The 25,209-nt window shown below is 35.7% G+C and overlaps 2 protein-coding genes across 2 annotated transcripts; both read right to left on the bottom strand.

Annotated features, from left to right (window-relative positions):
* Positions 1 to 543: 543 nt before the first annotated feature.
* LOC126715530 (transmembrane 9 superfamily member 11) lies at positions 544 to 3,219 on the bottom strand. Its single transcript, XM_050416169.1, has one exon. It carries the CDS (start codon positions 2,858 to 2,860, stop codon positions 887 to 889), a length of 1,974 nt encoding a protein of 657 aa, XP_050272126.1. The 5' UTR covers positions 2,861 to 3,219; the 3' UTR covers positions 544 to 886.
* Positions 3,220 to 7,928: 4,709 nt separating this feature from the next.
* On the bottom strand, positions 7,929 to 14,363 carry LOC126715529 (uncharacterized). The gene is made up of 8 exons (XM_050416168.1): positions 13,932 to 14,363; positions 13,459 to 13,610; positions 11,864 to 12,728; positions 10,033 to 10,124; positions 9,551 to 9,625; positions 9,294 to 9,355; positions 9,103 to 9,172; positions 7,929 to 8,936 (listed from the first exon to the last, which is right to left on the bottom strand). Exons 1-8 carry the CDS (start codon positions 14,104 to 14,106, stop codon positions 8,187 to 8,189), a joined length of 2,241 nt encoding a protein of 746 aa, XP_050272125.1. The 5' UTR covers positions 14,107 to 14,363; the 3' UTR covers positions 7,929 to 8,186.
* Positions 14,364 to 25,209: the final 10,846 nt, after the last annotated feature.

Here is a 25,209-nt window from a genome sequence, read left to right as displayed (position 1 = left end):
GAAGGGTTTTAAAAGTGGTAAAATTGGATTCCAAAGATTTGAAAAAAGGGCTCATTTCAACAGCATTACACACTTTAATAATATAGGAACGTGGAATACACGAGATTTCTATCCAAATCCAATCATTTGATGCTTTAGACATCAAACCTGCTATCATGCCATCAAGCTGAAACGCAACACTCATTTGATGCTTTAGACATCAGACATGCTATTATGCCATCAAGCTGAAACGCAACACTCGGTACATCTCCAGTTCCAAGGATTGGATCAAGGTAATACCTAAGCCTAAAACACCACGATGACAGGGAGTGTGGCAAACATGAGGGGTGTATTGTGCAGCTTTAGATCGTGCTAAACTCAATGAAGTGTGTGACATAGGCTAAGTCATAAACTAATTTCATTATCTGAAAAGTATGGAAAGTAAAAATTCTACCTGAAATGCAACAAATATAAAGATTACTAATTCATACGCAAACTCATACAATAAAGCAGAGGCAAAAGCTATACAAAACATGTCAAGATTGTTCAAAGACAGTCACGAAATAAACAGCATATAATTTTTGCCTTCAGTATTTCAAAACAAACAGAACTGAATAGTCAAAAAGTTACAAACTAAAGATCCCATGCCAACTACCATCAACTAGACATGCCTCCATCCGCCAGAATGCAAATTAAATTTGGTAGCAAACTATCATATGCCATGATATCCATCTATTAAAGAATTAAGCAAAACTGGACGAATTATTGTTATTACATTTTCTAAGTTCCCTAACAAAATAAACTGTAGAAAAGTAAACATATACTCTGCAAGTTTCGTTCTTTGTCCCTTAAACGGCTGCCACCAATGCTCTTCAAAGTGCCAATCTTTTGAGCGGGAAAAAGTTCTCTAGTCCAGCTTGACGGAGGAGAACAAATAATGCACAAACCAGAATGATGAAAGGAACCCAACTGTGCCAGTTGCCAGCATGATTGCTATAACCATGAAGAGCGAATATCCCAAGTAAAGAGTGGCAGAGACAGGTCCACTCAAACTCTTTAGATCAAATACAAGATAGTTTATGGAGTACAAGAAGATGTATATGGCAACAGAACCAGAAGCAAAGAATGACTTCCACCACCATTTCCAGTCCTCCACACAGAGATGCATATATGTTAGAACCAACGACACTTCAGCACACACCACCACAAGAAGGATCATAACAATAAAGAGGAATCCAAAGACATAGTATACACGGCCCATCCAAATGCTAGACATGATAAAGAATAGCTCAATGAAAAGGGTACCGAAAGGGAGGGTACCAGCACCAAGAACAAGCAGCCAGGATGGGTATTTCTGAGCTGGGATTTCACGAGGAATCTGGTTGGTTCTAACAGGGTATTCAATATGAGGTGCTTTTGCTCCAAAGTATCCACCAATTAAGGTCAGGGGAACAGAGATGCAGAACCAGAGCAGAATCAGAATAACAAACAGAGAGAATGGAATGGCTCCTGTGCTGTGACTTCCCCACAAAAGGAAATTCAAAGTGGTGAGGATCAAAAAGGCTATACCAGGGAAGAAACAAGCAGCCTTCCATGAGACCGAAGCCCATCCTTTGGAATCACCACAGCCAATAGTCCTCCAGAGACGAACAGCGACATAACCAGCTGCAATACCAAGTATCATATAGATAAAAAGCATACCTGTAATAAGTGTTCCACGTGAAGCCGGTGACATGAATCCAAGAGCTGCAAACAATATCGTCACAACAGCCATTCCAAGAATCTGAACCCCATCTCCAACCATGATACACAAAAGGGAGGCATTGTTTGGGGCACGGAATACATCCCCCACAACAAGCTTCCACCCAGATAACTCCTCATTCATCTGTGCTTGTGCCTCCTTGTCAAGTTCCTCATAACGGGTCAGATCCCGCCTAACAGTCCTCAAGAAGATGACTAGCACAATACCAGCAAGGAATGTGATCACCATTAGGGAATTCAAAATCGAGAACCAATGGACTTTTGCTCCCTCCATCTTCAAATAAGCATCCCATCGCGACGGCCACTTGATGTCACTCTCCTCAAATTCAACCTCATAGGTAAACACAATCGGCTGCCCTTGCTTGATCGGCATTGACACGGTGTTTGGATCACATTTCAATTTATTTGGGAACTTATCATACGGTTTCAACTTCTTCACTGAATCAGCATTAATCATTACACTACAAGGCACAACCTCAAACCCAACAACCATGTATCCAGGCGGACCCGAATCCCTTTTCGCAACATTTGGGATCACCTCAGCTGCATCACCGGTCCCCATTACACCCGCCACGTTTGTCTCCTCATACTTATGAACAAGCACTTTAAACTTCAAATGGTTAAATATATAGTACACATCCTGAATATTAACCCCAACCGGATACCCCGTCCACCGCAAAACATAATCCTCCTTCGAGGTATACCGAATTGCAGGCAAGTTATCGAGAAGCAAATTAACCTGATATACCTCGTCAATTCTTTTAGTCAAGATCTTGAAATCGTCGGCCGATAACGGATCCGACTTACACAAGAAGATCTCAGACTCGTTTGTATGCATCTTAAACAGATAAGGCGAGTTCTCGATCCGATCCCCCATGAGAAGCTCACCGAGATTCTCGGCGCTGTCCTTGACACCCCCTTGGGGCTTACAGAAGGGCAAACTGTAATAGCTAAAGGGCATTTCGGTTTCAATGGAAGTGAGAGAATTCACTTTCACCGATAATTGGTCGCCCACGGCATGATTGTGGGGGTAACTACCCGGAAGATAAAACCCATACCCGGATTGAAATACCAAGCAAATGGTCAATACCCAGATCCTAAAATGGTTAAAGAGCCCCATTTTTGAACGAGTTTGTGTCGGATCTGGACGACCCAGATGGGGAGATGGGTGAAAAAGGCAAAATTTGATGTGGGTTTTGGGTTTAATTGCAGATTCAGATATGAAAACTACGAAATCTAATACAATTACATAAAGGAATAGGCAAAAATGAAAAGGATTTGAGAGGAAGTACGGATCTGACTGACCTTCAGCGAATACGAAAATTGAGAGATGGGTCTCTCTCTGTGAGAAAAAAAACGAGATCTTGGATCACTGGGAATTTGGGATTTGGGAGAGAGAGAGAGAGGTGAAGAAATTGGAAGGAACGCAATCAGATATATATCAATGGACTTTGCTTTGGGGGTGACGCAGTAAAAATGGCATGGGAGTTTTGTTTTGGCTTTTTCATTTATTGACCATAATGACCCTCCTATGTCAGTTTTCTCAAATGCCGACAATGGCCTCTAATTAATGTCCATTTTTCATTTCTTTTTGAATCGCCCTTTCTAGATTTTTAGGCTTGCTAATAGATTTTTAAATTTTAATAACATTATTTAATTGTTATGAAAATATATGTGGGTAAAAAAATATTGTAGAAATATATGTTGTATTGTTTAAACAACATTATTAAACAGACTTTTAATAACAAACAAATATTTTAATCCATTCTCAAGACCTATAGTGTAATAAATTGAACCTAAAACCTTTAGAATTATGTTACACCTCATAAGTCATAACAATGCGCCTAATATTGAGGTATCTCATGAAGGTAAGTACAACTTATTCAAACAACCCATTTTCAAAAGGATGAAATAAATTAGGGTAAAATATGTGTTTGATCCCTATCTTTTACATTATATTTTAGTTTGGTTTCTAACCTTTCAATTGAGTCAATTTGGTCACTAATGTTTCAATGTCATGTCAATTTAGTCCATGTTGTTATCTCTTAGATGAAAATTACGGACCTGACAAACAACTAAAATAAAAAATTAGTTTATTGTCATATCAACATAAACTAATTTTCTATTTTAGTCGTTAGTCACGTCGATAATTTTCATCTAAAAGATAATAGCAGAAACTAAATTGACACAACACTGAAAGATTAGGAACCAAATTGATACAATTTAGGGACCAAATTAAAATATTGTGTAAAGGATAGGAACCGAATATGTAATTTACCCAATAATTTATATAAAACGAGAATTTAGTACTTAATTAGTATCTTTTTATTTTTTTTATTTTTTTGAATTTTTAGTATTCAGTATGTTTTCCTTTATTTCTCAAAAAAAAAAAAAAAGTATGTTTTTCTTTCCAAAACAGAAAGTAAGGCTGCCTATTAATTATTTCTAAATTTAGTAGAAGTAAAAATCTTGTTTGATACTTATAATTGGGTAATTCATTTTTTGAATATTGTCCATTCTTTATAATAATTAAAATTGATTTAACATTAAAAAAGGAATTTGCATTATAATTTAATTAAATTATCTCTGTGGAAAATTGTAAGTAATAAAAGATGTTCTTATATTTTGTCACTTATTATTTTTTAATAAAATAATAAGAAAAGCAGTGTTAGGGACACAAGTTATTTATTCATAACCTATATAAAATGATAAGTTTTAATTAAAGTAACATCACTTTTTTATCAAAAAAAAAAAAAAAATCACTTTCACATGCATCCACTATTTATTATGCACTAATCAAAATATGTTGTGCCAATAAATTTTTTTTTTTTTAAATGTGAGACATTTTGTACCATAACCATAGACTTATTTAATATTTTGAAGGTATAGATTATTTTAAGTTAAGATTATAATTTTTTTTTGAAAGGAAGATTATAAATGTTGGATTCTAGTAACACTGTAGCACTTGCTTTTAAAAATGTAAAGAGCAAAAATTTAATTTCAATTTAATTCATAATAAGGTAAGAACGTAAGATAGGAAATATTTGAAAATCCTCGTCCCAATAATTAAGTTAGACTTTTCACATTTGACAGGAATAACAATGCATGTGTGATTATTATTGTCAAAAGATATGCCAAACAACAAGATCAAAACTTTTGCCTAACTTTGACCTCTCGTTTAATGAATAGGCCAATGAGAAGAATTTATTGAAATTATGCCCAAGAAATTAGGGAGAAATTAGGGATGGTGTATTGAAGTCAGGGTATCCTTATTTAGGGAATTGAACAATACCATTAAATTACCAAAAAAAACAAAAAAAACAAAAAGATAGAATTTATTGAGATCTCCTTTTGAAGGTACAACCATAGAAGTTATTTTTTCAAGTTTGGGTAAAAAATCTTTCATTGTGCTCAAAAAAAAAAATTAACAGATTTTGATGAAATGAGCATATTGATATGTTTATAATAGTTGAAGGTGTAAATTACAAATTCTTAAAGTTAAGAGAATGATTTAGAAGCAACTCAAATTTAGAGCCTTAATTATTTAAATGGGAGAGAGGGAGAACATGGAGACCATTTAAATTTTTATGGTTTGACTTTTTATAGTTTCTGCATCTTGGCTCGATGAACTTGACATTGCAATGTTCTTTAACCAATAGCATGGTGGATCAGTATCTTAAGCTTTTAGCTTTTCTAAAAAAATAAATAAATAAATAAATAAAAGAGCTAGACTTGATGTAGCTTAGATCTAAATCTAGGTAAACAAAGTAATCATATACTCGTTTTAATCTAAGCTGGAAAGAGTAAACTGTCTTTACAGGCCCGAGGTCACTAATTTAATCTTGATGCATCCCATTGGACCATATTATGCCGTGTGCTTCACTGCAAACTGAGACCTGATAAAGAGAGGAGACCTAAAGCAATAAAGACTTGTTGGTTTCTTTGTGATTGACTACTGATTTGATTATTTAGCCCAGTGTTTAACACATTCTCCCCCATATTTTCAATCACATCAAATAGGTTTAAGTTACTCTCATAAGTTACCAAAAAAATATATTTAAATACTAAATAATTATTAAAAAAAAAAAGACCTGGTAAGAGTCTTTAAGCCCTATATACATTTTTTTTTTTTCTGTTTAATTTCGTACATATCATGTAAATTAATAATGTGATGTGGTAGTTGAGACTTGACACTCGTATTGCCTAAACGTACGGACTTGATCTTGACGAAGTTTTTTTTTTTTAGGAGAAATGATCTCGATGTAGCTGGCATAATTGGGTTCTCTATTTTTTGTTATTCTGTACTTTTTTATTATTTTTGGGGTGTCGGTGCTAAGAACTGGCTCAAAGCAAGGACAGTAACTAATAATAATAATAATAATAATATTATTAGGGATTTACTATCGTCTACTTTTAAGACATATATTATAATTTATTTTTAGAAAATTTTTTATGGAAAAACGAAAAAATAATTCACTATTTTGACAGTTTTTTCAATTTTTTATAAAAATTTTTTCAAAATAGATTATTAATGTGCAAAAGTACACATTAACCGGACCCATATTATTATTAATAATCCAATTCACTTCATCTAAAAAAAAAAAAAAAAAAAAATCACTTGCTCAAAAAAAAAAAAAAATCACTGAACAGTCGCCCATCAATGTACGCACCACTTTGTCTTTGTACATGTCTTCACTCGTGCATGCCCCGGACCACTGCCACTCTGCAATAGTTCCCTCATTGTCATTGAACCTGTCTTCTCTTTAGATTTCTCAAACAAAAAGTTTACCACGACACACTTTTAACACATTTTACACTTGTCTTCTCTTAAGATTTCTCAAAAAGTTTTAACACATTTTAGACTTGTCTTCCCTTTAGATTTTTCGAACAAAAAGTTTAGAACGGCACATTTTTAACACATTTTAGACTTATGCTAAGCGATGATTGTATTATTCATTTTCACTGAAGGTGTGTTTGAATACTGCTTATTTTGCTGAAAACTGAAAATGCTGTAGTAAAATAATTTTTAAATGTGTAAATAGTGCTGTGAAACCCATTTTTAATGAAAGTTTGGTTGAAAAAAGAGGTTTGTAGGTCTCGTAAACAGTACACGAGACCCACTAGAAAAGCAAAATAGCTATTGAAACGCGCTTCTCAAAAAAAATGAAAAATGCAGACACTAGAGCAAATCATTAGTATCCAAACGGGTACTAAATATCAGTAATGAACACATACGTAAGTAATTTAATCTAATAACACATTAACAAATGTGCAAGTTTTATCAGTGTATCCAAGAGTGCGCAAAACAATTTCTCAAACTTTTTTTTTTTTTAATGACATAAGATAACTTCACTCAGATTAATTGCATGTCGCAGAGCATACTGTACAGCAATTCTCACAGTTAATCAAACAACCGTTGAGACTTGATACTGGCCTCAGCCATGGGCCCAGCACCCTAGCCAGTTAAATCCTCTCTTCTAAAGCACACCCGAAATTCAAATATTCATGGCCCAATTTTCCACAGGTTATCATAGCATATGTTCGTATTCAAAAAATTCCATACTCGTGGTTGGTTTGTCGTCTAATCTTCAATTGGAATCCAAACATCCAATTCTATTCTACCTTGATAGTTTCATCTCAGCTGCTTGTTCTTCTTTCTCGATTTCCTAGCCATATTATGATGATGCTAACCAAAATTGGACAGATTGGTTACAATACCAACCAATTGCGTAGCTTTAAAAATTATTTTGTCCCATCAAGGAATGTGAAGAATATTCCTGTGGGCTGTCTAGAATAGCCATTAAAAATTTATATATATATATATATATACACATTGCCTCCTTTGTTTGTCCCATCCCTTGGGTGAAAAATATTCCTGTGAGCTGTACTATTAAAAAAATTTATAAAGAATTTTATTAATGTGTGCTCTTAAAGGCACACGTTAATTTTCATTTTTGAAAAAAAAAATTCAAAAATTGAAAAAGTAATGATAATTTTTTAAACTCCAAAATAATATTTTCAGAAATAGAAAGCATTAACCGGACCCTTTTATAAATATATATATACATTGCCTCCCTTGCAAATTGCAATATGGCGGCTTATGATCGAGCAACCTGGACAAAAGGTCATGTCAATTTCGTAGATGGCTAAAATACTATTAATCAATTGAATAAAATGTGTCAGATATCTGAGGACCAATACCAATCAAACTGAATAATATAATTTTTGCTCTAGACAATAAAATAATTACACATCATCTCTGAAAGAACAGATGATAGCTGGAGACTATCAGACATGGAAGCAACAAATATGAAACTAATAAATAATCTTTGCACATTTGATAAGAATGGAAGTAATATGCCATAATTAGCTATTAATTTACAAGGAAAAAGAAATAAAATTGAGAGAACTAAGAGACATTAAATTTCTATCAATTTTAATGATATCTAACCTTTGGCACCCAATCCTCGAGATTTTGGTCGCCTGACAGCACCCAAAGGATTGAGTATGCCTTGTGAATCTCTGCCCAAGCCCATGCCTTCAACAAAACCCATCTTTGCCATCATCTTTGATCCGAACCCCTTCGTATGCTGTTCAAAAGCTCCAATCCTTTGGGACCCAGAAGCTCCTATCTTTTGGGACCTGTTTCTTGTTGGGTCACCGCCAGATTTGGAGACTTGGGCCTTTTGGGATTTGGTCCTGCCTGTGTCGGATTTGGTCCCAGCTGGGTCACTAGTTGACTCAGAGAACTCCATACCCAATCCAAGTGATTTAGGGCGTTTGATAGCTTCAATGGGCTCTGCAATACCTTGACCATCCTTTCCTAACCCTCCACCTTCGACAAACCCCATTTTAGCCATCATTTTAGATCCAAATCCCTTGGTGTGTACCTCAAATGAACCTAAACTTGCCGAGCCAACCACACCGTTATCTTTAAGATTTTCATTTGTCTCTTGCGAATCAAATGCTGTGATCTCAACAGCATCTGATTGCATTATACCACATGATACAAATGACATGGGTTGATCCGCATATGAAACCTTATTGCCATATGAACTCTTTTTCCCACTCCGTTTCTTCTCACTTGCTTCACCACTGCCCTTAGCAGTCTTCTTAACCCTGTTCCTATTGGCAGATCTTAAATTTGAGAAATCAGTCACAGCAAAATCAGCATCCTCATCGCCAGCACCTATCAGCTGAAATTCATAATGAAACCATTAATCTTAGGTTTGCTGATACATATATTAAGTAGACAGTAGAAATCTAGATTCTTCGAAAACATATAAGACAACTTCATAGACAATAAAAAAAAGAAACAAACAATGCATAATACTTAGTATGCAGTTTAATTAACATCTGAACCTTTTCCAGGCGAACTTTATCATTTGCTGATGGCATACATGTATGTTGTGTTCGCACCACTGTTACAAATCTGAAAAAACAAAATAACAGCTAGCTTGAAATCAACTCTATGTTAAACAAATTTAGAAAGTATATGTCTGTATATCTCTATACATATGTAAATACACACACACACACATTTCATTATATACCTTTTCTTTCCAGAACCTTGGCAGCCACTTCGCAAGCGATATATTGCAGCTAATCGTCGTACCTAATACATCAAAAACAGTTTGAAATCAATGAAAGATTCTTAAGATTCCTAGGATTAATTCAAATGCATGTTAAACATAATCCATACTAGGATTGCGCTTTATTTATCCAAAAAAGAAAAAAAAAAATGATGCTATATTCCCTTCTTTCTTTATTTTTTTGAAGGGGGGAGGTGGGTTGTGAAGAGAGTATATACCTGGGAACAATCACGAGAATGCATAGGTTGAAAAGAAAACATATCCACACCATCCAATACAATCTGCTCTAGTTTCTACAGTTCAAACCAATTAAGCTGTTAGTAATACTGAAAAATCTCATAAGTATATAAACAGTATGATTGTCTGAAAAGAATTGATATCAAATTATCTAACTAGAAGGGTACAATTTGGAAAAGGAAAATGTTTATATCCAGTAATCAAATTGATTAATTAGCTTATAAGGACACTTGCACTTCAATATAACTGGTAATAATTGCAAGAAAGCCAAAAAAAGAAATCTGCATTCGAGATGTTAAGGTGAAAAATAAAACACCAAACCAAACTTCATGAAGCATGCCTGTAATCAACAGTAAACAACAACCCTTATAAACTATGGCATTAGTATGCTTTCCATAATTTCAATGGAAATAGAAACAACAAAAGGAAGGGCAACAGCATTAAGTTTCCTTTTTGCTTTTACCAAATTAATTTGCTCCAGATCAACACCCCGGAGCAGCATTCTCTCCCGACGTTTCACAGCAATCATTTCTTTACGATGTTTCTTTTTTTCACCTGAATGGTAAGTAGAAGAATTTACAAAATGAACTGAAGGCAGACCCTTTAGTTTAGTAGACAGCAGAATAATAGTTAAGAAAATTTTCACCAACAGAGAAGAACAAATGCAAGCTGAAAGAAAGTAGACCCATGGCTAGAAATTTATGAAATAAATTCCAAATTGTTACAAACAAACTAAAACCATGAATATGATTGCTATTTGAAACCAAAACATGAAAGCCCAAACCTACATTAATAAATAAAAAGAAAAACTATAACAATGTTTGCATGTGTATGATCAAAAAACTATTTCTTTAGACCTACCAGGAAATGTTTTTAAATTATTCTGGGGCTCTCTTGCCAAAAGGTTATATTTCTTTAGTCAAGCACAGAAAGACTAATCTTAACTTTGACATTCTATTAATTCCTTTAATTTATTCCTAAGATGTTGATCATACTGTTCATAAGCTGCTTCCTAGTTTCTTCATCATTCATACAATTCTTTTAACTGTATTGATTATCTTCTATGATTCTTTTAAATGAAACGCATCAATGCCTAAAATCCGTACCAACTCTCCAATCCCATTGCTAACGAAGCTCTTTATGTGGATCATTATTATCCACTAGCTCTTTAATTGTCCATTCATTTCAAAAAATCATTTGTATTTTTGGTAAGGGTCATAATTCCTTGAATTGGCCATTATCCCCAACATTATTTATTTATCTTATCCTTATAGATTTGTGTTACTTTTGGTTTCATTAGGTGTGTCAAATATCAAGAAGCCAGCTCTCCCAGGTTTTAGCTTTATGCCTCATAATTTCATGAGAACCAGTCAACCTACTAAAGATTTAATAAAACAATATAACTTAAGCCTCAAGCACATAAATGATGACAGCATCAAGGCACCATCATAGACATATGCCAGCATTTGCAAGATGTTTAAAACAAAGAGGAAATATATGAGGTGTATTGAAACAGAGTGACTCTCTTACATACACAAGGTCCTTGTGTATATGAATAAAATTGGCCAACCCAGTCATTTGCCCATGGATTTCAAATCATCAACCTATGATTGTTCCAGACTTTCACAAGGTTATAGGATTTTAATCATGTGTATGTTCACACAACACACAGGAAAATCTTTGGTCATAAAGCTACACAAATATGAACACACCAACAATGATAAGATTCAATGATTAACTCATCCCTATACTCCAATTAAATGCAGCATTTTGATAAAGTACTACTCCCTCCATCCCTTTTTTACTGGTCCTCAATTTTTTTTATTTTTATTTTTGGAGAAAAATACTGGTCCTCAATTTCATTTTTGGACATCCCAAAATGTTGTCCTCTTTGACAAATCAATAGATATAATATTAATAACTTTCCTAACTTACCCTTTATTTGAAAAGTCAGAACCGTTTTTCCCATTAGCTTTATTTGAGTTTAGATTAAAGAGGTTAGTTTTGGAAAATTATATATACATTTTTTTTTATATAAGAAAATTGGGAGAGCAGGGCTGGTGGGGATCATACCCCAGTGCCCAAGCACCACAAGAGGTGCTAGAACCACTGGGGTATCCCTCAAACCCCCTTTTTTATTTAAATTAAATCTTGATCTCTTAGAAAGTATGATTGCAGCATGCATCCCTGCCTCCAAATATTATGAATTGAGAACTTAAAACAAATAAAAGATTATTTCCCAGCAGAAAATAAAAATGTGCATCATCCAAGATAAAAACAGACTTGAGATTTACCAGGAAAGTTTCTGGAAGTTTTACTCTTTTGAGCCTCTAGAGGCCAAGATCGAGGAAACCTAGCAACATGCTTTTTTTTTGCAGAAACAGTTCTTGGATCTTTTATGAGCATAAGGTCATCTATTGCCAATGACAAATTCTCTTTGGAAGGTTTAGAGTATCTCTTCCTTGATTTGGGCTTCTTCAATCCAAATTCCCTAGATGCATCCTGGAGAGCAATTCCACCCAACTTCTCTACAGTCTCATCAAAACTGTTGCTAGAACTATCATCATCTGACTCATCCAAAACTTGTTCCATCAACCATTTGGAATTTAAAACATTGTCACTTCCACCAATTCCTTCTAAGTAATCTTCTGCAACTTCATCATCAATATCTAAATCACTATCAGATGAGTCTTCAGAGCTATCACTTTCAGACAATCCAACTGCTTCTCCAGGCTCAGAAGTGTCATTGCTTTCCTCATCTAGAGACTCTCTATTGTCTTCTTCATCACTTTCCTCATCAGATATATCTTGGGTGTATAATTTCATACCTCCAATTGACAAGAACCCCGAATTTTTTCCTGGAGGTGAAACCTCAGCCAAAATTTCTTCAGACATCTGACCTATCTCATCATTAATGTTCTCACCGGCATTAATTTCCTTCTCATAGGATGAGGTTCCTTCAGTTTCAGCTTGGAATCCCAAGCCTTGATGAGAGCCATCACCTAACACAAAATCTGAATGGTAGTCATAAGTAAATTCCACATCACGAGGCTCTGAAGATGGCATTTGGTCTACATAAGCCACAATTTGATTCTCCTTTGAATCCACTAAAACAATGGGGTGCGACTCATCTATACTGTTATCTCCATTATTGCCCTTCTGTTAAACAAAAATTTGTTCCAGGTTAAATATTTTAGGAAATAGAACATCCAAAGCTTCAATTAAATGGACAAATATTACCAAAAACATTTTCCCTAGAAAGAAACGATTCAGGAGGGTATGGAAATTCCAATGTAGCAAACAAATGAGAGCTCATAAAACGTCACCAACATTCACGTTAGTTTAAAAGAAGATTAAAGTATTTGGTCAATTTCTGCAGAAACTAAGAATTATCTACAGCTAAAGAAGAATTTTTTAGAGAGGGAAAATTTAGTGCCTTGTAGGATTTAACCAAAATACTATCCCCAAAATGATTACAAAATCAGAAACTTTTTAAAGCATTTGAGCTCCATCATTAACAACCAAAACAACTGAAACTGAATTTAATAAACAAAGTAACAACTCCCAAGTCCTAACACCCCCCCCCCCCCCCCCCCCAAAAAAAAAAAAACACACCCAAAAAAAAATGCACGAAATTTCAAAATCATTTTGATTCTAGGGACACAATCAACCAAGGAAACCAATCCGGCTAGGAAAGATACCCCATTTTCTTTAAGTTATATGGCACTTGCTAATATGATTAGAAAGTCAAGGCTCTGGACAAACACTTTAAAAATTAGTCTTCTATTCTAAAAAGAAAGGCTCACTTGCTTGTTTACTCTCCAACTTGGAACGGAAATTAATTTCCAAAACATTAAACTCATGTAACATTTGATTCAATACAACATACCTCAAAGTCAAGCGCAGGGTATCGGTATCCAATAGCATTCCCACCCATTTTCCGAGGTTCAATTTTAGAACCAGAAGCTTTGCCTTTACCAAAGCTTCTAGATTTGGACACAGACACAGACCCAGATTTGTTATTCGGATTGGAATTCCTCCCTGCAATTCAAAAAACTAATCAAAATTCCAAAACAAAAACTTGGAAGAACCGGAAATTTGGAACACACGTAACTAAATAACATTTCCTATCATCTAAGACACCAAAAAGAAATTCCATGGATTACCCAGTTCAGCATCCACCTAACTTAATCTTAAAGTCATCTTCTTTTTTGTCTTTAATCTAAAAAAACAAATAAAAATTTCCCCTATTTTCCTGCACTTTCCTCTGTTTTCCCAGCAACCAAACATCAAGCTGGCCAATAAATCAAACAAAGATAGAACTTTTATTTGTTAGAGATCAATTTAAGGAGAGAGAAAGACCTCGAGAAGGGGTTTGATTTTGCCAATCAGATAACAAGCCACCTTCAACGAACAAACCAGCTCTAACAGAGAAAGATTCTGATCCTCTTCTTCTACCCTTGTTGTTGCTGCTGCTATTATTGCTATTGCTTTTGTTGTTTTGGGTTTTAGCAGGTCGCCTTCTACCTCCAGCCATGGCTACACAAACAAAAGAGAAAGCACTGTGTGTGTGATGGATTGTAGTTTGGAGAGCCTTGGATTGCGTAACCCTCAAAAGGACAAGAGGCCTTGAAGTTGAATATTTGATTTGATCACAAATATTGCAAATTGTGGTTGGATCTGGACCGTTTGATGTTGTGTCGGGGTCAAGTTGATGACGTGGAGGACCACCAGGTACCAGGTGGTGTGTCACCTTGTCCGAAGTCCAAACTCGGAAGGGTTGGACGAAAAAAGTGGGACTGGAATATCCTATGCGAATCGTGCCATGTCCTATACTATAGTCTTTACTTATCGTGTCCATGCTTCTCTTTACAATCTTATGGTACATGGTCATCGACAATTAATCATATAAAAATCCTCTTCTGGTTTTTTTTTTTTTTTTTTTTACAAAATATTAAGATGATCAAAAATCAATAATTAAGTTATTGTGGGGGACCACCGCGTACCATTGGAGCGATGGTCACTCCACAAATATAAGTGTTTATGGGATGTGGGGTGTGGGGGGACAAGAATCGGGGTTTAAATCTCCAAGAGAAAACTTTACACATATATACACTTAAGATTATGTTAGAGTATAATTTCTATCTTGTATAAAAATAAATAAAAAATAAAAAAGTTATTGTGGGGGGACAAGGATCCAAAGTAATTAATAAAGTAGATAAGGGCATTTCCAAGGAGGGGAACTTCACGAGGTATCCTCAGAGAGGACCTATTTAACTAATAAGGAGTTTGAAATGTTGCAGTCGATAAGGATGCCGAGGGCTCCTACTTAACCTTGGAAGGCCGAGAATTAGGAATGAAGGGAGTATGGTGTAATCCCAGGGGGGACAAAGGTAACTTGGTAGTGTTCTCCCAGCTCATATTTTGGTGTAAAAACCTTATAGAAATGTCTTGATGGGACACATATCAAAAAAGTCTGATCATGACCCTCCAAATATTAGGTCTAGATGCATCTTTGCTAAGTTATATAAAGTTAAGAAACACCTAGATCAAGGGGAGGATCTAATTCGGAAAGAAGAAAAAGGAGAGAGAAAAATCATCTAATTGTAATTCCATCCTCGAATTAAACCCAAGGACGAACACTTAGCCATTTCTAGGCTCTACTCAATTGAACATTAAATGTTACACAAGTAATGTTGATCAGACTCATATATTTAACTTTGCAACGGGTACTTAAAGGTTGAACTTGCATCTCATCTCTATAAATTCATCATGTGAGCGAATAGTAACTAGATCACGATACCATCATCAATCTTTTGTTTCACTTTTTGCCCCCTCATAGTTATTATCTAAAAAATCTTTAAATTTCAAAAGGTTCTTACTTTAGAATTATAAACAAAACTTTTAGGACATATGTGATTCAATGATAGGAACATATGTCATTATTTTATATAATTGGTTAATCCTTTGACAAAATGCACTTTACTTGTAATTGGGTAGATCTAGGATGTGTTTAATGCTTCAAGAATAAGGTTTCAAGTTCAAGTGTTAAAGCCATGCAAGTCTATCCAAGAATCAAGTGTGAAAGTGCTACTTATTAAATCTCGACAGCTAGCATCTATCGAGGCTTAGAGAGCTGTCTAAATCCTGTGGCTCTACAACTGCTTGACAGATAGGTATCTGTTGAGGTTTATGAAACTCAATTTTCAAGACTGTTTTTCATCTAATTCGTGAGTATGTATTTGTGCTTTCTTTTCTCACAACCCTAAACATATATAAGGATTATTTTAAGGGCTGTAAAAGGTCACGCATAATTGCACAAGAGCAAATTTCACAAGAGTGAAGAAATGTGACCGGAAACCTAGTTTGCCCTAGTTCTTGAAGAAGCTGTTGTGTTTGTATACCATAGGGTTTTATGACCAAACAACTTCATGATTTTCATTGTGTGATGAACTAAAAAACCTTGCAGCCAACAACCTTCTCTAGTTGGTGATTGAAGTCACGTATTGAAATTCGTGCAATTGGTTAGTCGCGTACTGGGAGCCGTGCATTGAAACGAGAGATTGTCATTACAGAATAAGTCCAATTGGATATTGGGGTAAGGGTTCAACTGTAGGTTGGTATAAGGTACTAGGATTCCTTTACTTGTAACCACTTGTTTTGATAATAATGGATTCTCGGGAGTGGTGACCTTAAAATTACCCGTTGGGGTTTTTGCCATGTAGGTTTTCCCCATTCGTAAACAAATCACCGTCTAAATTTAATTTCCGCTGCATACTTAGTTTAATTGGTGATTTGTTTGTGCTACCATGTACATTGCATGTTAATTTGATTAATTAATAAAATTTGCTAATTAATCAATTAATTTATCACAAGGGGTCAATACGTTTTTGGCCTATTAAGTGGAATCAGAGCAGGCACACTCTAATTAGGGTTAATCTTTACTGTGTGATTCATTAACCCCCTGTTTGTCATGGATAGAGGAAAATCTCTTATTATACCTCCCTTATTTGATGGCACTAACTATGCATACTAGAAAGTACACATAAGAGTTTTCTTACAGTCTTTAGATGAGAAAGTGTAGCGAGCTGTGGAGATAGGCTGGACTAAGCCTACAGAAGCACCAACCGATTGGAATGATGCTAAGATCAAAGCGGCAAACTTTAACATCAGGGCATTGAATGTTTTATTCAGTGCAGTCACAAATGAGGAGTTTAAGAAGATATCCTCCACTGAAACTGCTAAGGAAGCATGAACCATCCTCCAAATAACCTATAAAGGAACTAAGGCTGTCAAGGATTTGAAGTTTTAGAGGCTAACTACAAGTTTCGAAGAAATCAAGATGGAAGAGGATGAGTCATTTGATGAGTTATATGCCAAGCTTAAGGACATAGTAAACTCAACTTTTAATCTTGGGGAAACCATTCCTACACCCAAGATTGTGAGAAAGGTGCTCAGATCTCTACTCGAGAGATTTCATGCCAAGATCATTGCGATTGAGGAATTGAAGGATATTGACAAAATTCCTTTGATAGAGTTGGTTGACAATCTACAGACCTATGAGTTGGGTTTGTCTAGAATCGGGAATTCAAATAAAAGCAAGAGCATGGCACTAAAGGCCAAGAGCAGTGACACGGATGAGTCTTCAGACGATGAAGATTCTAAAATGAAGTCTTACATTACCAGGCAATTCAAGAAGTTCATGAAGAATGCAAATGGGAAGGGCTTCAACAAGGACCGTAGGCAATTTAGTTCCTCACAGTTCAAGAGTCAAGACAAAGGGAAGAAGGATGCTAGGGATGACAATCAGTACAATGTTCCCTCAAGACCAAAGTGCTTTGGATGTCAAGGCTTTGGTCACATGAAACAAGAGTGCCCCACATATCTCAAGACCATTGGGAAGAACAAGGTATTTGCTGCTACATTGAGCAATACCAAGCCTAAGGATGATTCCGACAATGAGGATGACGGAATTTTGAATGCCTTCACTACCATTGTCAATCCTACTAAGGGGATTGTTGAAGATGTGGATGAAGAAGAGGAATTGATGGAATTCAAGTTTGAGAAGATGGATGAACAAGATGACATCCACATAGCCTATGCAAAGTTATACAAGATCTCAAAAAAGCATGAGAAGATGTATAGGTTGGCCACCAAGAAGCTTAATGATGTGGAGCTTGAGCGAGAAGAAATCTCTACAAAGTTTGATGAAGCAAATCAAACTATTGGAGCACTGAGGTTTGAGAATAACTTCTTGGCTAAGAAGACCAAGAAGCTTGAGGTAGAATTGTTCCAAGTCAGAGCTCAGCTAGAAAAAACTTCAAGCGCTAAGCTTGATGAGATGCTAAATCTTCAGAAATCTACTTTCGATTGAACCGATTTAGGTTATGATTTCTCTTCTCCTAGTATTGCTTCTACTAATACTACTGTTTTTATTCCTCCTACTAATAATGTTGAAACTAAGAATAATGATGTTAAAAATGAATTAGCTAGTGAGAACACAGACAAGGGTAAATCTATCTTGGGAACACCCCCTAAACTTGATAAGAAAGAAAGTAAGAACCCTAGGGCTAAGAAGGGAAACTCTCAAAAGTCAAAACAGAAAAAACAGCATTTCTGTCATCACTGTGGAGCAGTTGGACATACTCGACATAATTGCTACAAGTGATTAGCCACTCAAAAGAGCAATAGCATGATAGCGTCGGGAGATCAGAATTAGCTTCCATCCTCTTTGGCTTTGAAGATTTTCTCAAAGCCCTTATGATCCTTTCGAACTTGAACGGTTTTAACTTTTCCCCCTCATTGCCGGATTAAGGGTTCGCTAAACGGAAAGTTTCTTCCAAGGTGTGGAAAGAAAAGGACTCCAAGTGATTCTATCACTTTTTCTCTCTACTCTTCTTGTTTTCTGTTTGCATTACTTGTGTGTTTTGCTTTATTATTTTGATTCAGTCTAGTTTTATGCGTTACTTCTACCTTTTTTTTAATTTGTTTTTGTTTGTTTTTCTTTTCAGTTTTGGTTTATTTTGTTTTTCATATACAAATAAAAAAAAATTGAAAAATACAAAAACAGTGTGGAAGGGACAAATCTCTGACCCTAAGAAGGAATTGTCCTCTTTGGAAATGGTGTTGAGCGTTAATCCTCAAGGTTTTGCTCAATCCTACATTGGAGAGAGACGCCTCCCACTCATGCCTTATAAGCCTTTGGCCTAAGGATGAGTGTACCACTACTACACATGTGTATGTGTATATTGGTATTTGTATACTTTGGATGGCCATTGAAACAAAATTTTCTAAATTTTGTATCTTTTGTAGTTTAGATGAGTATCTCTATGCACAACTAAGTAAGTGAGCTTTGTGACTTGTGTTTGTGATAAGTAAAATTAAGTAATCTTTTATACTTAACACTTATATCACTTTTTTTGACAGGAAGGACTAGAAAATCCTAAGAGAAAGGCATAAATAGCCATCTCACCACTGTTGCCTACCAATCATGTCAATGATATCTGCATGTTTCGGCATAATAAAAGTACAATGTCAAAAACTTAACATCATTGAGTATTTCTTTTCTTTCTCTTATATGCCCATGTATGATTTGCTTAAAATGAAAAATATGCAAATAAAATAAAAAGCAAAAAGAATAAAAATGCGTTATATATGATTACAAGCGTGTATTCTAGGAGATGTGGGAGTTATAGAATGTACCTCGAAGGTGATAGTCTACATCAAACAGTTATGATTGTGTGTGAGTTAAAGTGATTTCCTTATATCTCAAATCATCATAACATGTAGACACTTATGCAATTTTGCGATATTTTTCGCACATAACACACAATATTCTTTGCTACTCTTGATACATGTGCAGGTACAATGTGATTTGGCCATCACAAAGTTTACATGTGTTAATGTATGCTCACTAAACTATCTTAACTTGTTTTTGAAATATAAAATTAGTTAGACTTATTGTGTGTGTGTGTGTGTGTTTTGGGATCTATATGCTTATCATTTTTCTTGTTGAGAGATGATTTAGAGAGCTTAAAATGTTGTTTGGATCGTTGGTTGAGCTGTATGATTGATTGCATTCATATCTGTGTTTTTCCCTTATTAAAAAACTGTATTTAAGCCATCTCAACAGCTCCTAGACACCTCTCGATACCTGGCTTATCTATCAAGCTCTTCAGCTACTTTTAATCGCCATCTCGATAGCTCCTCGATCCATCAAGAAAGTTTCTGTCTCCTCGATAGTTGCCCGATAGCTCCTCGATCCATCGAGCTTCTTTTTGACTATGGACACCTGCTTGATAGCTGCATTTGTCGACCCTTTTAAAGCTCGAAACCTCTCGACACCTATCTATCTATCGAGAATTACTGAACTTCTATAAATAGGGTTAGTGTGATCCGGACTTCATTTTGCTCGATCTCTCTTGATCTCTCTAGACTCTTCAACTCCCAAAACCTCTCTCTCTCACAAACCTCTTCCTCAAGGATTCTTCGGCCTTAATCAAATTTCCTTCATTTGGTAAGTGTCTTAATCCTTAATTTTCATGCATTTTCATATTTTTTGACCTAAAAATTGGGGTTTTTGGAAAATGTTTGAGATTTTTCAAATTGATGAGGTTTTTGCAAACCTTTTGAAATGGGTTTTGTAGATTTGATCTTAAAAACTTCATGTATTGCATCTCATGTGCATTATAACTATATTTTCATGCATTTAGATGTGTCTTATATATGTTAAACTGATTGTGTGCTGTAGGATTGGATTAGGCTGAGCTCATGATGCAATTGCTATTGCATATCACATGCTCATGCATTTTCATGCATACGTCCTTTACATTCTATATATTCTTATATATTTGAATTGTTTTGGGACTTTTTTTATTGTCTCTTTCTCCCCCCCCCCCCCTCACTCTCTAGTGCGTCATGGCACCTAAACGTAAGTCTATTTCGTCCCAGAACCCTTTTCGTTCTGGGGCATCCACTTCTTCTTCTAATCCTACTCCCTCACACATTCGATTTCGTGATGAGAAGGCCAAAACGGACTTATTTGAGAACTTCTCTAGACGACGCATTCATTCGGAACGCCAAGTCATTTTTTCGAACTTTTCTGACACTGACCTACCCACTGTCATTCACAGTAGGGGGTTGGGAGTCACTATGTGACGTCCCGGTCACTTGTCCATCTGTGCTGATCTAGGAGTTCTACTCCAACATGCATGGATTTGATTATTCAGTACCTCTTTTTGTTACTCGCGTTCGAGGTACGCGCATAATGGTCACACCGGATATTGTATCCGATGTACTCCGTGTCCCGAGGGTAGAGCATCCTGACTACCCTGGTTGTGATCATCTTAAGACTGTGTCTAAAGACAAGCTTATTTCTTCTTTTTGTGAGCGCCCTTCTGATTGGGGTGAGCGTCAGTTCACTCCTTGTACAGCCTTTGCTAAAAGCCCTAGGTTTCTTAACATGGTCATGACTTTTGTTTTGTATCCTCTTTCTCATTATAACTCTATTACCGAGCCCTGTGCACGATTTTTTCTTTCTCTTTTAGAGCATCTCACTATAGATTTTCCCTCTCATTTCATTCTTTCTATCATAGATGTACATAGGGATACAACGACCCGTGATAAGCTTATATTCCCTTCAACTATCACGAGGATTTTACCCCATTTTCCTGTTCCCTTTCCCTTATCTGAACACTTTCTCATTATGTGTGCCATTGACGCTGCTACCGTTAAACGGAGCAAGGCACAGTTTCATTCGAGGCAGTCCAGGTTGGCAGCTCCTCCCACTCTTTCGGCTCCATCCACCTCGGCTCCCTCTACTTCTGCAGGAGGTGTGACTCTAGATGCGATCATGGTGCAGCTTTAGCGCATGGATGCTCGCCTTAATACACTCACTACTGAGATGTATCAGGTGAACACTTGTGTTGACCGTATTGCTAGACGGTAGGCTCGCCTTGGTAGCTTTGTGGAGTCTCCCTCTTCTCCTCTCAATGCATCTGAGGCATTCGAGGACGATAATGATTCCGATGAGGATGGAGATGCTAGCTCTTCCAGTACTGATGAGATGTTTACTTGATACTCTTACATTTTGTCACTCGTGACAAAAAGGGGAAGTAGTTTTGGATATGAAAGTAGTCATACTTATAGGGGGAGGGTTAGTATAGGAGATTTTTGTTAGGGGGAGTGTGTACATTGAGGGATGTAGTGAGGATTTGATGTATTTTTTTTCTTTTCTCTCTATTTTAGATACAATATATCTTGTATATTGGTCTTATGACCATTTTAACATACATTGTATTTATATTCTTTATATATTGATGTATGTTTTTCACCTACCCTTATATGTGTTGTTTATTTTCTATCTTTATACATATGTTTCTTATATTATGTATGCAATCTATTATTTCTGTTTTACACTAAGATGCCTTGATGAATTTTGTTTAAAGCGTTTCAAAAATACAGGTTGTCAAAGTCTACTTGCCATAAACTCTCTTCTTGCAAAGTTTTTCAAGGGTTTGTGATAGATTTTATTGTATTTAACAAGTGAATATGAGTTGAGTGATTTATGACTTCTCTTATATGTTCATTTGTTTGTTGTGGTTTTGTCATGGATTGCTAAAAGGGGAGATTATTAGGACATATGTGATTCAATGATAGGAACATATGTCATTATTTTATGTAATTGGCTAATCTTTTGATAAAACGCACTTTACTTGTAATTGGGTGGATCTAGGATGTGTTTAATGTTTCAAGAAACAAAGTTTTAAGTTCAAGTGTTAAAGCCATTCAAGTCTGTCCAAGAATCAAGTGTGAAAGTGCTGCTCATTAAATCTTGACAGCTAACATCTATCGAGGCTTAGCTCTGAATCTCGTGACTCGACAGTTGCTCGACAGATAGGTATCTGTTGAGGTTTATGAAACTCATTTTTTTTAGAATTTTTTTTCATCCAATCCGTGAGTATGTGTTCGAGCTTTCTTTTCTCACAACCCTAAGCATATATAATGATTATTTTAAGGGTCATAAAAGGTTATGCACAACTGCACAAGAGCAAATTTCACAAGAGTGAAGAAGTGTGACCAGAAACCTAGTTTGCCTTAGTTCTTGAAGAAGCTGTTGTGTTTGTACACTATAAGGTTTTGTGACCAAGCAATTTCATGATCTTCATCATGTGATGAACTGAAGAACTTTGCAACCAACAATCTTCTCTAGTTGGCGATTGAAGTCAAGTACTGGGATCCGTGCAATTGGTTAGTCACGTACTGGGAGCCGTGCATTGAAATCAGAGATTGTCACTACAGAACAAGTCCAATTGGATATTGGGGTAAGGGTTCAACTGTAGGTTGGTATAAGATACTAAGATTCCTCTACTTGTAACTGCTTGTTTTGATAATAGTGGATTCTCGGGAGTGGTGACCTTAAAATCACCCGTTGGGGTTTTTGCCATGTAGGTTTTCCCTATTTATAAACAAATCACCGTGTCAATTTAATTTCCGCTGCATACTTAGTTTAATTGGTGATTTGTTTGTGCTACCATGTATATTGCATGTTAATTTGATTAATTAATCAATTTGGCTAATTAATCAATTAATTTATTAAAAGGGGTCAATACATTTTTGATGTGCATATTAGGAATAAAGAGAACTTGCAATTTAATGATGAAAATTTTAATTTATTAATAGAATAAAACATTAATAAGTGGTAAAAATTTGACAAAAAGATATACCAATTACAACTTGATTTTGACACATATATGATTTATATGAAATGGTTAATATAAGTCTTATTTAAGCATTGCTAATGGGATGACTAGTTCAATTAAACTTTTTCTAGCCAATCCAAAAGAAGGGAAGGGGTCAACATTGGAAGCTAGCCAAAAAAATTGGTATTAGTAAAATAGTTTTGCCACCCCCTCAACCCCCCCCCCCCCCCCAACACACACACACACACACACAATCTCTCTCTCTCTCTCTCTCACATTATACACTACCCTTCCCTCCTCCCTTAAATGTTCCAAACTATAATCTCTTCCCTCCATCTCTTACAACATCATCTTTGATCTCTTAAACCACTATCTCAATCACTACATATGCAAGGCTGACTCTATAGTATAGGCAAATGAGGCGGTCGCCTAAGACCCCAAGTAGAAAAAAGGCCCCCAAATTTTAACCAAAAGGGTTATTTCTTTCATTGTAATAATATTGACTAAGCTCAAATATTAGCTAATAGATAAAATAAAAAATGTAGTTTTTATCAAGTGAAAAACAAAAAAAAGAGAGTAAAAAAATAATACGTCCACAACATTTTTTACAAAACTTTCACAACAAATTCTAATCAGTAAGTTGTTACCTAGATATTATTGGTGGAGAAAAAAGTCATTTCAATGGTAGGTTCAAATTATAACCAGTAACAACTTAACACTTAGGATTTGTTATGAAAATGTTATGAATTTATCACTTCTAAAAAAAAGAGCAATGCACAAAATTTCACAACAGTTGAGTTGACAAACTTTTACTAGTTCTTATCTAAGTTCACCACTAATATTACTTTCTTAGTTACCACAATCAATTTGCCACATCAACAATTGTAAGTTTTTTTGCCAATTATACACACACAAGTGATTTACATCAATTAGTAATTTTACATATAAGGCAAGAAAATAGAATTTAAGTTATATATTGTTTTAAATGTCATATTTAAATATATTAAAGACCTCAATTCAATTTTCGACGTAAGCCCCCAAATGCGTCAAGCCACCCATGTACATATGTATTCATCTACCACCATGTTCCCATGTTCATGCATTGTAGGGAAGTCGAGAGTTTATGATATCTCCAAGCCCATCATACCATGGGGTTGATGATTTAGGACGTCATCATTTTAATTAATTGAGAATGAGCTGGGAGGGAGAATTTAGATGAGAATAGGATTAAGTTACTTGTTGATGAAGCATGAGTTCGTCAATCAAAGTGGGCCGATGGAACCAATCCCCAGTTTGTGTGAATGTATCTTCAAAGATGGTCACCGGTGTGGTGCCTGCCACAATGTTTCCGATGCCAAAGTCAATACAAGGGAACCCCTTATAAGTTAAAACAGAATCGTAGAATAACAGTGAAATTATCTGAGTATTTCTTGTACCTTGTGTTGATATTGTGAGGGTCTTATATATGTTTTTGCAGCTTCTAGCTGTTGGGGTAGTTATGGTGGCCTTAATGTCCTTCTTGGTAACATTTTATGCTTTGTAATGTGGCTTCAATGTGCTCCAACAGTCCATACAGCTAATTCTGTAACCGCTCCGGGTATAATTGGCCACATTGAATGGCCTAGTTGCCTTCGTCAATGATGTGGGTATTTGTTTAGCTCGTTTGAGGATGTCCTTGTCTGTATTGTTGAGATCGTCTCTAGGAGACGAATTCGTCAGTCTCGTCAGCTGCCCCCCGATTCTGTGGTCGTCATGACGTGTCATGACGATCATAGAATATGAAAGGTTATGGGCTGTAGATGACTCTTGGGGTTTCGCTCCATATTAAATGCATAGTGGCGGCGCTCCACAAGTCGTGGCCTACGTGGCACATTCTGACTGGTGGAGTTAATGCTCCAATTTGTGGGACTATTGGGTTCCCACTAGTTTTCAGTTTTTTG

This window comes from Quercus robur, chromosome 2 (assembly GCF_932294415.1).
Source record: "Quercus robur chromosome 2, dhQueRobu3.1, whole genome shotgun sequence".
NCBI lineage: Eukaryota > Viridiplantae > Streptophyta > Magnoliopsida > Fagales > Fagaceae > Quercus > Quercus robur.
The sequence above is the reverse complement of the archived record's forward strand: the minus strand, read 5'-3'. Positions and strand labels throughout refer to the sequence as shown.

Excerpts from the sequence above, each read along its gene's own strand:
- LOC126715530 (XM_050416169.1), bottom strand. The coding sequence starts at position 2,860 with ATGGGGCTCTTTAACCATTTTAGGATCTGGGTATTGACCATTTGCTTG.
- LOC126715529 (XM_050416168.1), bottom strand. The coding sequence starts at position 14,106 with ATGGCTGGAGGTAGAAGGCGACCTGCTAAAACCCAAAACAACAAAAGC. Across the intron at positions 12,729-13,458 it reads ACCCTGCGCTTGACTTTGAG|AAGGGCAATAATGGAGATAA; the intron begins GTATGTTGTATT and ends TTTGTTTAACAG. Across the intron at positions 9,626-10,032 it reads ATCTGGAGCAAATTAATTTG|AAACTAGAGCAGATTGTATT; the intron begins GTAAAAGCAAAA and ends TTTGAACTGTAG.